At 36.4% G+C, this 13,095-nt stretch overlaps 1 protein-coding gene across 1 annotated transcript; it reads right to left on the bottom strand.

Annotated features, from left to right (window-relative positions):
- Positions 1 to 30: 30 nt before the first annotated feature.
- Positions 31 to 10,228, bottom strand: LOC128553632 (E3 ubiquitin-protein ligase TRIM33-like; the record flags this gene model as incomplete). The annotated part of the gene is made up of 2 exons (XM_053534807.1): positions 9,894 to 10,228; positions 31 to 663 (listed from the first exon to the last, which is right to left on the bottom strand). Coding segments are annotated over exons 1-2 (968 nt in total), but the record flags the coding sequence as incomplete, so codon positions are not given.
- Positions 10,229 to 13,095: the final 2,867 nt, after the last annotated feature.

The raw sequence follows: 13,095 nt of genomic DNA on the forward strand, positions 1-13,095 counted from the left end.
GATCCATCTTCTGTTAGACAGGACCCAAACACAAGACATGTTTGGTTGTCATTCTGGACTCTGATGTTTAAATTCTCGATATCTTTAACAGAATAGACGGTTGTCCTTGGCGATGTTAGAGCAGTGGTAGAATCCTGTCGGACCGATCCAAAAGTTTTCAACTGCTGTAAGAATTCCAGTATAGCAGGATCAAAGCTAAAGGATATATCTACATCAACACTTGTTTGCAATGAACGAGATACGTCCTCCATTTCAGCAATACCTTTCAAAGACATTTTCATAGAGACAAATTGTTGGGCTTTGTTTCCTTCTGATTTCTTCAAGTCGTTCACTGCTTGTTTCAGACCATCTAACTCATTTTCTGCTTTCGTCTTCTCTTCCAACAGTTTAGACTCTTTTTCTGTGAAATTCATCTCTAATTCTTTAACAGATTCTTTTTCTAGTTTGTCAAGAATGGTTTCCATTTCTTTTCGAAAGTCCTTTATCGCCATTACTGCCCCCGTCTTAGACTTCTTTAAGTCTTTTATCAGTCTTTGTCTAGTTTTTATAATTTCTTCCATGAACATTTTCAAGTGTTGCAACTTTTGGTGTATTTTGTCAACATCTGTCGTTTGAAATTTACTGTCGACAATATCTGGAATGGACAGCACTTCAGCACAAGACCTGAAATTATAAACCATAGACCACATATTTAAAAATGTACGAAGAACGTCATGGAAAAGAGGTTAACTTATTTGTAAAAGGACAGTACTTTAATACTTAGTAAGTCCTGAACCTGAATGGTCAGTTTAATCATCAGACCGTTGTAAACAGGATTCATACCATTCAGACGAAAATTACTGAAATTAATTATCACTATTCATAATTTATGCTTCGATTTTTTGGATATTGGTACGATTCAGAATAGTTTAACGTAAAATTGTTTAAATACAATTGGTGTTTTTTTTCCTATAACAAGCTAATATTATATTTAAGGTTATTTTCGTTTTTAACATGAAAACTATCTCCATGACAGCATACAGAAATGGAGTCAGTTTATCTTTAAATAAGTCTGTATTTCTGACCAGCGTGAAGTTAGCAGTAGAGCAGTAACAGCAGTATTACTGCTATTACTGTTGTAAAGTTATAGCAGTAACAACAGGTTTACTGCTGTTACTGTTGCCAGTTTTAGCAACAACAACAATATTACTGATGCTACTATTGGAAGTTATAGCAGTAACAACAGTAGTTGGAAGTTGCGCATAATACAATATGAAATCAATTTTATTAGTTTATGCATTACTGGCCATCGAACAATTTTCAAAGCTGTTCTTTTTACAAATGTATAATGTTTCTTGTCTTTTTATGTCTGAGGAAACGGGCTTCAAGCCCTCTTGCTGCTGTTATTAACAACTTTTATGTAGGCTTTAGGATGCATTTCACGATGCATTACATTTTCGGCGGATGTTCAGGATACCAATGGCATCCTATTTTTTAAAGACATTTTAATGTCCAAAATGGGCTCAAATCTTTATTACTGCTGTAATTCACAGCGTCCAGTGGAATTTTGGGATGAAATAAAACATGTGGATATATTGCTGGTATGTATGTAAATATAACATAGCCGACGGATATTCAGGATTCCGACGGCATACGTCCAAAGAAGGCCTCATCGCGAAAATGGAACATGTTTTCATACTCAGTTAATGCTTCATTCTGCACCGAAACGATGCCCTTAAGCCAATATTTGGTCATCTTAGGTCATTGTTGGAGTCTTGATAAGATATGAAATGAAATTAGTTTCAGCACTTTATCCATAATGTTTCGACAAAGAACGGTGAACTGAATCTGAATTTAAACCATTTTGTAAGTGTACGGAAATGGGCTCAAATCCTTGATACTGCTGTTATTCTCAGCGTCCAGAAGGATTTGAGGATGAATCAAACCAGGTGGATATATTTCTGGTATGTATGTCCAAATAAATGTATATATTTCATTGCCGACGGATATTCATTATACCGACAGCATACGTTTAAAGAATACCACATCACGAAATTGGAACATGCTTTGGTGGTCAGTTAATGCTGTTTTCTGCGCCGAAACGATGCCCTTAAGACAATATCTGGTCATCTTAAGTCATCATTAGGGCCTTTATCAGGTATAAAATGATTTTCGTTTAAGCAATTTATGCATAATGTGCCGACGTCGGACAGTGAAATGTGTTGAAAATCGTAATTTAAAGCATTTCCAGGTGTCCAAAAATGGGCTCGAATCCTTATTACTGCTGTTAATCACAGCGCCAAGGTGGCCTAGAGGATAAACAGATATATTTGGATATATTGCTGCTATGTATGTCCAAATGATAATATATATTTCATTGCCGACGGTATTTCAGGATGCTGACGGCATACGTCCAAAAAGACCTCATCACGAAATCGAAACACGATTTGGTGCTCAGTTACTGCTGTATTCTGCGTCGAAACGATGCCCTTAAGCCAATATTTGGGCAACTTAGGTCACCGTTGAGACTTGCATTATATATGAAGTGAATTTAATTATAGCAATTTATGCAAAATGTGCCGACGAAGAACAGTAAAATGTGTTGAACATCGTAATTTCAAGCATTTTTCATTTGTCCAAAAATGGGCTCGAATCCTTGTTAATGCTGTAATCCACAGCGTACAGGAGAACATGGGGATGAATCAAACTACAATGTATGTAATATATTGCTGGTATGTATGTCCAAATAATAGTACATATTGCATTGCCGTCGGATATTCAAGATGCCGACAGCATACGTCGAGAAAACTTCTCATAACAAAATTGAAACATATATTGGTGCTTAGATGCTGCTGTATTCTGCGCCGAAAACCATGCACATGAGACAGGATTTGGTATCCTCAGGTCATTGTTGAAGTCTCTATTAAATACAAAATAAAATTTATTATCGCAGTTTGTGCTTTATATTCCTACGAAGAACGGTAAAATCTGTTGAAAATCGTAATTTTAAGCATTTTTCAGATGTTCAAAAATGGGCTCGAATCCTTTTTACTGCTGTAATTCACGGCGTTCTGAAGGATTTAAGGATAAATAAAACCATGTGGATATATTGCTTGTGCAATAAAATCCGCCGGCAATGTAATATGTACTGTTATTTGAACAAACATACCAGTAATATATCCACATAGTTTGATTCATCCTCAAGACCTCCTGGACGCTGAGAATAACAGCAGTAACAAGGATTCGAACCCATTACCGTACACCTGGAAAATGTTTTAAATTCAGATTTTCCGCACATTTCATCGTTCTTTTCCGAAACATTTTGCATAAAGTGCTGAAACTAATTTCATTGCGTATGTTATATAGACCCCCCAAAAAACAAAGACAAATATTAAACAGGGAATGCCACGTACTAAAAACGCAGCCTCCCCAAAACGAAACCCACAGCACGCAGACGTGCAAACCACAAACACACACACACACATACACGCACACACACACAAAGCTAACATATGAGGACAAAACGAACAAACAAAGGAACACAGTGGGGCACCGCCTTGGAACGGTCAGTGGTAAAAACACCACTGGGGAGCTTAAACCGGTTTATGGTGCGCACCCAACCTCCAAACAATGACTTAAGATGACCAATTATTGGCTCAAGGGCAACGCTTCGGCTCAGAAAACAGCAGTAACTGAGCAACAAAACATGTTCCATTTTCGTGATGACGTATTCTTTGGACGTATGCCGTTGGAATAATGAAAATCCGTCGGCAATTAAATATATACTATTATTTGGACATACATACCAGCAATATATCCGTATGTTTTGATCAATACTCAAGTCCTCCTGGACACTGTGAATTACAGCAGTAACAAGGATTCGAGCCCATTTTTGGACACTGAAAAATGCTGAAAATTACGATTTTCAAAACATTTCATTGTTCTTCCTCGGCACATATTGCATAAATTGCTAAAACTAAATTCATTTTGTATCTCATAAAGGTCTCAACAACGACATAAGATGACAAAGTTATGAGTTTAGGGCATCGTTTTGGCGCAGAATACAGCAGTAACTGACCAACAAAACATGTTCCAACTTCGATATGAGGTCTTATATGGACGTATGCCGTCGACATTTTTCAAATCCGACGGCAATGTGATATGTACTATTATTTAGACATATGTACAAGCACTATATCCACATGTTTTATTTTTCCTCAAACCCTTTAAAACACTGTGAATTTCAGCAGTAACAATTATTCGAGCCAATTTTTGAACATCTGAAAAATGATTACAGATAAGGTCTTTTTTAGACGTATGCCGTCGGCACTCTTAAAATCCGCCGGCAATGTTGTATATACTATCATTTGAACATATGCCCAAGCAATATATCCACATGGTTTTATATATCCTCAAGTCCTTCAGGACAGTGTGAATTACAGAAGTAACAAGGATTCGAGCCAATTTTTGAACGTTTGAAAAATGCTTAAGATTACGATTTTCAACAGATTTTACCGTTCTTCGCAGGAATATAAAAACTGCTAAAACTGATTTCATTTTGTATATAACAGAGACTTCATCAATGACTCAAGGAGACCTCATGTGGTGTCTCATGTGGATCGTTTCGGCGCAGAATACAGCAGTATCTTAGCACCAAAATATGTTTCAATTTTGTGATGAGGCGTTTTTTCGACGTATGCCATCGGCATCCTGAAAATCGGTCGGCAATGCAATATGTACTTTTATTTGGACATACATATCAGCAATATATCCACATAGTTTGATTCATCCTCATGTCCTCCTGGACGCTGTGGATTACAACAGTAACAAGGATTCGAGCCCATTTTCGGACACTTGAAAAAATGCTTGAAATTATGATTTTCAACACATTTCATTGTTCATTGTCGGCACATATTGCGTAAATTGCTAAAACTAAATTCATTTTATATCTCATAAAGGCCTCAACAATGACATTAGATGTCTAAATAATGGTTTGAGGGGATCGTTTTGGTCCAAAGTACAGCAGTAACTGAACACCAAAACATGTTCCAAATTACAGATGAGGTCTTCTTTAGACGTATGACGTCGGCATTCTATAAATCCGCTGGTAATGTTGTATAGACCATATGCACAAGCTATATTATGCACATGGTTTTATTTATCCTCAAGTCCATCTGGACGCTGTGAATTACATCAGTAACAAGCATTCGAGCCCATTTTTGGACGTCTGAAAAATGCTTAAAATTACGATTTTCAACAGATTTTACCGTTCTTCGCAGGAATATAAAGCATAAATTGCTAAAACTAATTTTATTTTGTAAATAATTGAGACTTCATCAATGACCTTAGGAGACCAAATCGTGTTTTATATGCATCGTTTTGGCGCAGAATACAGCAGCATCTAAGCATCAAAATATGTTTCAATTTTGTGATGAGGCGATTTTTCGACGTATACCGTGGGCATCCTGAAAATCCGCCAGCAATGCAATATGTACTTTTTTGGACAAACATACCAGCAATATATCCACATACTTTGATTCATCCTCAAGTCCTCATGGACGCTTTGAATTAAGCAGTAACAAGGATTCGAGCCCATTTTCGGACACCTAAAATTGCTTAAAATCAAGATTTTCAATACATTTCACTGTTCTTCGCCGGCACATTTTGCATCAATTGCTATAACTAAATTCACTTCAAATATTATGAAAGTCTCAACAATGGCCTAAGTTGACCAAATATTGGCTTAAGGGCATCGTTTCGGTGCAGAATAAAGCATTAACTGAGTATGAAAACATGTTCTAATTTCACGATGAGGCAATAAATCCACATGTATTTATTTATCCTCTAATCCAGTTTGTCGCTGTGATTTACAGCAGTAATAAGGATTCGAGCCCATTTTTGGACACCTAAAAATGCTTCAAATTACGATTTTCAACACATTTCACTGTTCGACGTCGGCACATTATACATAAATTGCTAAAATGAAAATCATTTAATATCTCATAAAGGCCCTAATGATGACTTAAGATGACCAAATATTGTCTTAAGGGCATCGTTTCGGCGCAGAAAACAGCATTAACTGACCACCAAAGCATGTTCCAATTTCGTGATGTGGTATTTTTTGGACGTATGCCGTCGGTATAATGAATATCCGTCGGCAATGAAATATATACTTTTATTTGGGCATACATACCAGAAATATATCCACCTGGTTTGATTCATCCTCAAGTCCTCCTGGACGCTGTGAATTACAGCAGTAAAAAGGAGTCGTACGAAAGACCCGTGGTGACATTTCAACTTCATTATTTCACGATTTCTGCTTCATGATTTCACGATTTCCACTTCATGAATTCACGATTTCACGATTTCCACTTCATGAATTCACGATTTCCACTTCACGAATTCTCGATTTCCACTTCACGAATTCACGATTTCACGATGGTGAAATCGTGAATTCATGAAGTTGAAATCGTGAAATCGTGAATTCGTGAAGTGGAAATCGTGAATTCGTGAAGTTGAAATCGTGATTTCGTGAAGTTGAAATCGTGATTTCGTGAATTCATGAAGTTGAAATCGTGAATTCGTGAAGTGGAAATCGTGAATTCATGAAGTTGAAATCGTGAATTCATGAAGTGGAAATCGTGAAATCGTGAATTCGTGAAGTGGAAATCGTGAATTCATGAAGTTGAAATCGTGAAATCGTGAATTCGTGAAGTGGAAATCGTGAATTCGTGAAGTTGAAATCGTGAAATCTTGAATTCGTGAAGTGGAAATCGTGAAATCGTGAATTCATGAAGTGGAAATCGTGAATTCGTGCAGTTGAAATCGTGAAATCGTGAATTCGTGAAGTGGAAATCGTGAAATCGTGAATTCATGAAGTGGAAATAGTGAATTCGTGAAGTGGAAATCGTGAATTCATGAAGTTGAAATCGTGAAATCGTGAATTCATGAAGTGGAAATCGTGAAATCGTGAATTCGTGAAGTGGAAATCGTGAATTCATGAAGTTGAAATCGTGAATTCGTGAAGTGGAAATCGTGAATTCATGAAGTGGAAATCGTGAAATCGTGAATTCGTGAAGTTGAAATCGTGAAATCGTGAAGTGGAAATCGTGAATTCATGAAGTGGAAATCGTGAAATCGTGAATTCAAGAAGTGGAAATCGTGAAATCGTGAATTCGTGAAGTGGAAATCGTGAAATCGTGAATTCATGAAGTGGAAATAGTGAATTCGTGAAGTGGAAATCGTGAATTCGTGAAGTTGAAATCGTGAAATCGTGAATTCATGAAGTGGAAATCGTGAAATCGTGAATTCGTGAAGTGGAAATCGTGAATTCATGAAGTTGAAATCGTGAATTCGTGAAGTGGAAATCGTGAATTCATGAAGTGGAAATCGTGAAATCGTGAATTCGTGAAGTGGAAATCGTGAATTCGTGAAGTTGAAATCGTGAAATCGTGAAGTGGAAATCGTGAATTCATGAAGTGGAAATCGTGAAATCGTGAATTCAAGAAGTGGAAATCGTGAAATCAGGAAGCAGAAATCGTGAAATCGTGAATTCAAGAAATCGTGAAATCGTGAAATCAAGAAATCGTGAAGTTTTTTCGTGAAATCGTGAATTCGTGAAATCGTGAATTCATGAAGTGGAAATCGTGAAATCGTGAATTCATGAAGTGGAAATCGTGAAATCAGGAAGCAGAAATCGTGAAATAATGAAGTTGAAATGTCACCACGGGTCTTTCGTAGAGTCGAGCCCATTTCCGTACACCTATAAAATGCTTTAAATTCAAGATTTTCCGGACATTTCACCGTTCTTTGTCGAAACATTATGCTTAAAGTGCTGAAAATTTTTTCATTTCGTATCTTTTAAAGACCCCAACAATGACCTAAGATGACCAAATATTGGCTCAAGGGCATCGTTTCGGCTATGTTATATGTACTATTATTTTTACATACATACCAGCAATATATCCACATGTTTTATTTTATCCTAAAATCCCACTGGACGCTTTGAATTACAACAGTAATAAATATTTAAGCCCATTTCGGACATTAAAAACACTTTGAAAAATAGGATGCCACTGGTATCCTAAATATCCGCCGACAATGTAAAATGTAGTACTTTTTGAACAAACATACCAACAATATATCGATATCGTGAAATGCATCCTAAATCCTACATAAAAGTTGTGAATAACAGCAGCAAGAGGGCTTGAAACTCGTAGACAAGAAACTTTATACATTTGTAAAAAGAACAGCTTTGAAAAATTTTCGATGGCCAATAATGCATAAATATAAAATTGATTTCATATTGTATTTTGCGCAACTTCCAACTACTGTTGTTACTGCTATAACTTCCAATAGTAGCATCAGTAATATTGTTGTTTTTGCTAAAACTGCCAACAGTAACGGCAGTAATACTGTTGTTACGGTTATAACTTTACAACAGTAATAGCAGTAACACTGCTGCTACTGCTATAACTTCCAGCAGTAGTAGCACTAATACTGCTGTTACTGCTATAACGTTCCGGTAGTAACAGCAGTATTACTGCTATTACTGCTACAACGTTATAGCAGTAATACTGCTGTTACTGCTAACTTCACGCTGGAGTATTTCTGTACATAAGTGCAAGCTGTATTGATTTTTATTTCGTTAAACTTGTCACCGTTCGGTTTGTGACAATTTTGGAAAACGCGCATTTAAAAATCAAGATTTGGCTATCTGAAATGAAAAAAATACAGAATACCATTACATCTTAAAATGTTTGATGTTCTCTACTATATACCGATGAAGGACAGTGAGTGTATGTTGTATGTTTGACGTCGCGGGAAGTTAATAAAGCCATTACATAAAAATAATAACACACTATAGTCTGTCCCACCTAATTTTGGACCTCCGATATTTTTTTTTTTTTTTTTTTGAAAAAAAAAAATCTAAAAAGAAGTTAAAAATCAAGATTCTATGTTTTTCCCATAGACTTGCGTTGTAAAATGACGTGACATACATTCCAAGATTGCGGCGTCTATACAAACGTCATTTGGGGGTTTGCTCACAGTTCGCGACGTCTGGTATATTTTTTGTTTATACACGGGATGAAAAATAGCTTTTTAAGTGTAAAAAATAAGTATGAAACTTCCCCGAGTACTAACATGTGAAATTTTCCGAAAATCTCAAAACAGAGAATATTTGATATTTGGCAAATAGCGACCAGAAATAAACAACAGTGATTTTCCACAGATAAAATTAAATTCAGTCGCACGGGAAAACCAGATGATTGTTGCAAAAATCCTTGAATTCTTTTTAATTCACAAAAAACATGTTTTATGTTCTTTGATCCCGTTTCATTTCTTCATATAAGTCCAAAGTTGAGGTCCAAAAATAGATGGGACAGACTATTGTGTAATAAAGGTTTGACGTCGACGTCGTTTTTAGTATAGGGGACGTTGTTCAAATTGACTTGTTTATATGGTAAAAGAAAGTAGAATTTTTGATATTTCGACAAGTAAAGTTAACAATTGATAAAAAGAATATTAAATTTGTGACTTTCCACAATGAATTTATTAAACTCATGGAATAAAACTGATAAAATGCTCGGAAGAATGCTCGACAGAGCCTCACATTTTATTCAACTCGTTTAATATATTGAATATGAAAAGACACTTGTGTAATTTCTATTAGATAAAAGCATAGCAGCACACTACCTGCATAAATTGATATATAGTATGAAGATGTATCAAATTACAAAACTATGAAATGTCAATGCATTCAAACTACATTGAACAAAAGACCTTTTATGATATGTAAAAAAAAAGAATACAACTCCTATCTTACACCTGGATCAGCAGATCAATAATAACGCCCGTATGTTCAATTCGATATAAAACTTTTATACTAAATTATGAAATGTGCACAAATTTACCTGTGGTTTAAAGCCATACAAGTTGTACAACCAACCTCATCGTGATTACCACAGTACATGTCCAAGATCTTTGTCTCGTGTGTGCTACATCTCTCTGTCGGCACTGCTGGTAACCCTGCCGGAAGGCCTCGAGACTTATATTTTGAATTATCCAAACGTGTGTGACTTTTTAAACCAGGTATCATATGAATCACGTCAGCACAAGACTGACAATAATATCCCTGACATTCCACGCAATATTTCACAGCTTCCCTATTCCGGTTATTTGCCAGACAAGGCGAACATTTAAAATTGAAAATCTCGTCAGACGTGTATTCACTCCCACCGGACGCCATTTTAAAACTGGATTTCACTTCCTTTTTGACACGGAGATAAAGGTACATCTGCGCTTCGGTCTACTTGGTTTATCAGTTAATCGATAGAGTTTATGCACCTGTTTTATGTTTATATACATGTAGTTGTTTTATTATACATGTGTTCTTATCTTATCAATAACATCATCGGTTTAAACATTAATGACAAACTGCCATTTATATGAATATTAAACAATAGTAACCTGCTACGACAGGTCTTAACCAGTCTCCATAACTAATGAAATTAGATATTTTTGTTAACCTTTGTACGTTAGATAAAATCATAGCAGCACACTACCTGCATAAATTGATATATAGTATGAAGATGTATCAAATTACAAAACTATGAAATAGTACCAGCAGAGCAATGTACCAGCACTGGCGCCAGACCAGAAAGAAAATGCCTCTGTACATGTTATACCCTACCCTAGGTATTCTATAAGAACCATGGTCATGAAGGGGAAAATATACTTATCCGTTTCAATCGTACATTTCTCAACTTAAACGCGCAGTTCGGTGCATGGGTACCTAGTATATTGAACAAGCGATAATTTATCTTCCATTGTGCACAAGTCACATTGTCTCAATATTCCATATTGCTGAGATTACAAACATACTTTTTGCTTTCGTCAACTTTACAGAAAAAAATCTGCGTGAACTTCCCTAATGAACATCTGGTCTAGAGGTCACGGCAGTGTGCACATGTTAGGCGAAATGTAAACAAACAATACAGAATTTAAAAAATTCACAATTTTACACTATAACTCGAAATTATGAATAAAATTCATCTTGTATATGATATTTAATTTGAAATCATACATTGGTCTACATCTATTCTGTTTATTTTATTCATTTTCCACATTTATGCTGCATTTTCACATTTAAGCGGACATGTGTAGTAAAATGACGATTGACATACATTTTCACAACAGCCAATCAGAATGGTTTTGTAATCTAGAACGGAACTTCACAAGGGAAGTTCAAGCAAGTTTTTTGTGCAACATTGAAAAAACTATAAACTACGCGTTCTTTTTCTAAGATAAGAAGTATTGAAGAATTGTGACCGGTACACAATGGAAGATAAAGTACCACTTGTTTGATATCCATAGTACACATTTACCGAACTGCGTGTTTTAGGTATAAAATGCGCGATTGAAACGGTTTAGTATATTTTCCCCTTCATGACCATGGTTCTTATAGAATACCTAGGGGTAGGGTATAACATGTACAATGGCATTTTCTTTCTGGTCTGGCGCCAGTGTGTACCAGGTGTATGTTATACTTTTAACTCAAAATTTCGCGTTTATAACGTAAACATAGTAACCAAGTCGAAATTTCGAGAAACGTAACGTAAAAACATATTTCGAAATTTTTAAATCGAGTTACTATCATACTTTACGTAGATACAAGTCCTGGCCTAGATCAAGTTACCTTTGTAGCCCTCGGCCTATAAAGACGACCAGATCGCGTTCTCTTAAGATACCACTATTTTAATCATGATTAAGTCTGGTAGGTTTTCGACCTAGTTCGAATTCATATTGCAAGTAAATATAGACACACCTTTCATGACCGTGTAGTTACGAGTCCGACCAAGAACCAGTATCTGGGTAGTTCCAGATTTTGAGGAAAGGCCATCGGTGACCCAGGGGCGGAGACAGGATTTGGTGTTATAGGGGGCGTAAAAAATTTGTAGTGTTGAGCAAGTAGGGAGTCCAGCATGCTCCCCCGGAAGATTTTGAAAACAATGGATCCATCTGGTGCATTGTGGGCGTTCTGGGGTTCTTTATTTGGTATTGACAAAGGACAGGTTTTGTGATAAAATCAACACAAGAACATGCAAACTATAGTCATGTTTTGTCAATTGTCAGACTTATTCTTGCGCAAGTACTTCGGAATTTCTTAGCTCGATTTCTAAGGATTTTTATGGGAAGGTTTTACCTGGGACTATTTAACATAAAAATTGTAAAGAGCTTTATAGGAGCTCGTGCAAACTTTGTCCGATTTTACATGTGCGAGCATAGCCAGCGAGATAAAATGCATATTTTTCACCCAGAACAAAAGACAAATTAACTATACGATAGAGAAAAAAATGCATAATTTATATTTTTCCCCCAGAACAGAAGACAAATATTTACGCTTTCGAGCTTAACGAGCGAGAAAAAAAACGCATATTTTTCATCCAGAACAAATTATGTACGCGAGCGAAGCGAGCGAGAAAAATGTCAGACTTTATAATTATAAGCCAGAACAAAAGACAAATTATTTACGCGAGCGTAGCGATTGAGAAAAAAAAAAGTATATATTCCACTTATTTTACCAAGAACATAAGACAAATTACATATGCTCTTGCGAATTTAGAGGGGGCGCCCCCCGCCCCGCCCTCTGGATCCGCTAGTGTGACCTGTTGGTGTTCAAACATAGAATGTTTTCACTGTACTATTATGACCATATCTCGAAGGTCTTCTTGTTGCTCTTTCTTCTGAAAAGGCATTGAGTACATACGTTTTTTGGTTCTTTAGGTTTGCTTTTTATATACTTATACACGAGCATTTTTGTGTTTTACATGCCATGCCTTTTTTTTCTATTACGTGTGTTAGAGATTCACCTGGAGGGGATTACTTTTATTTACACTGACCCGTGTCTTTGAAACATGGCGGGCGTAAGAGTGAGGTTGGGTGCGCACCATAAACCGGTTTAAGCTCCCCAGTGGTGTTTTTGCCACTGACCGTTCCAACCCCATTGTGTTCCTTTGTTTGTTCGTTTTGTCCTCATGTGTTGGCTTTGTGTGTGCGTGTGTGTGTGTTTGTGGTGTGCACGTCTGCGTCCTGTGGGTTTCGTTTTGGGGAGGC

This window comes from Mercenaria mercenaria, unplaced genomic scaffold (genome assembly GCF_021730395.1).
Source record: "Mercenaria mercenaria strain notata unplaced genomic scaffold, MADL_Memer_1 contig_4134, whole genome shotgun sequence".
Taxonomy (NCBI): domain Eukaryota; kingdom Metazoa; phylum Mollusca; class Bivalvia; order Venerida; family Veneridae; genus Mercenaria; species Mercenaria mercenaria.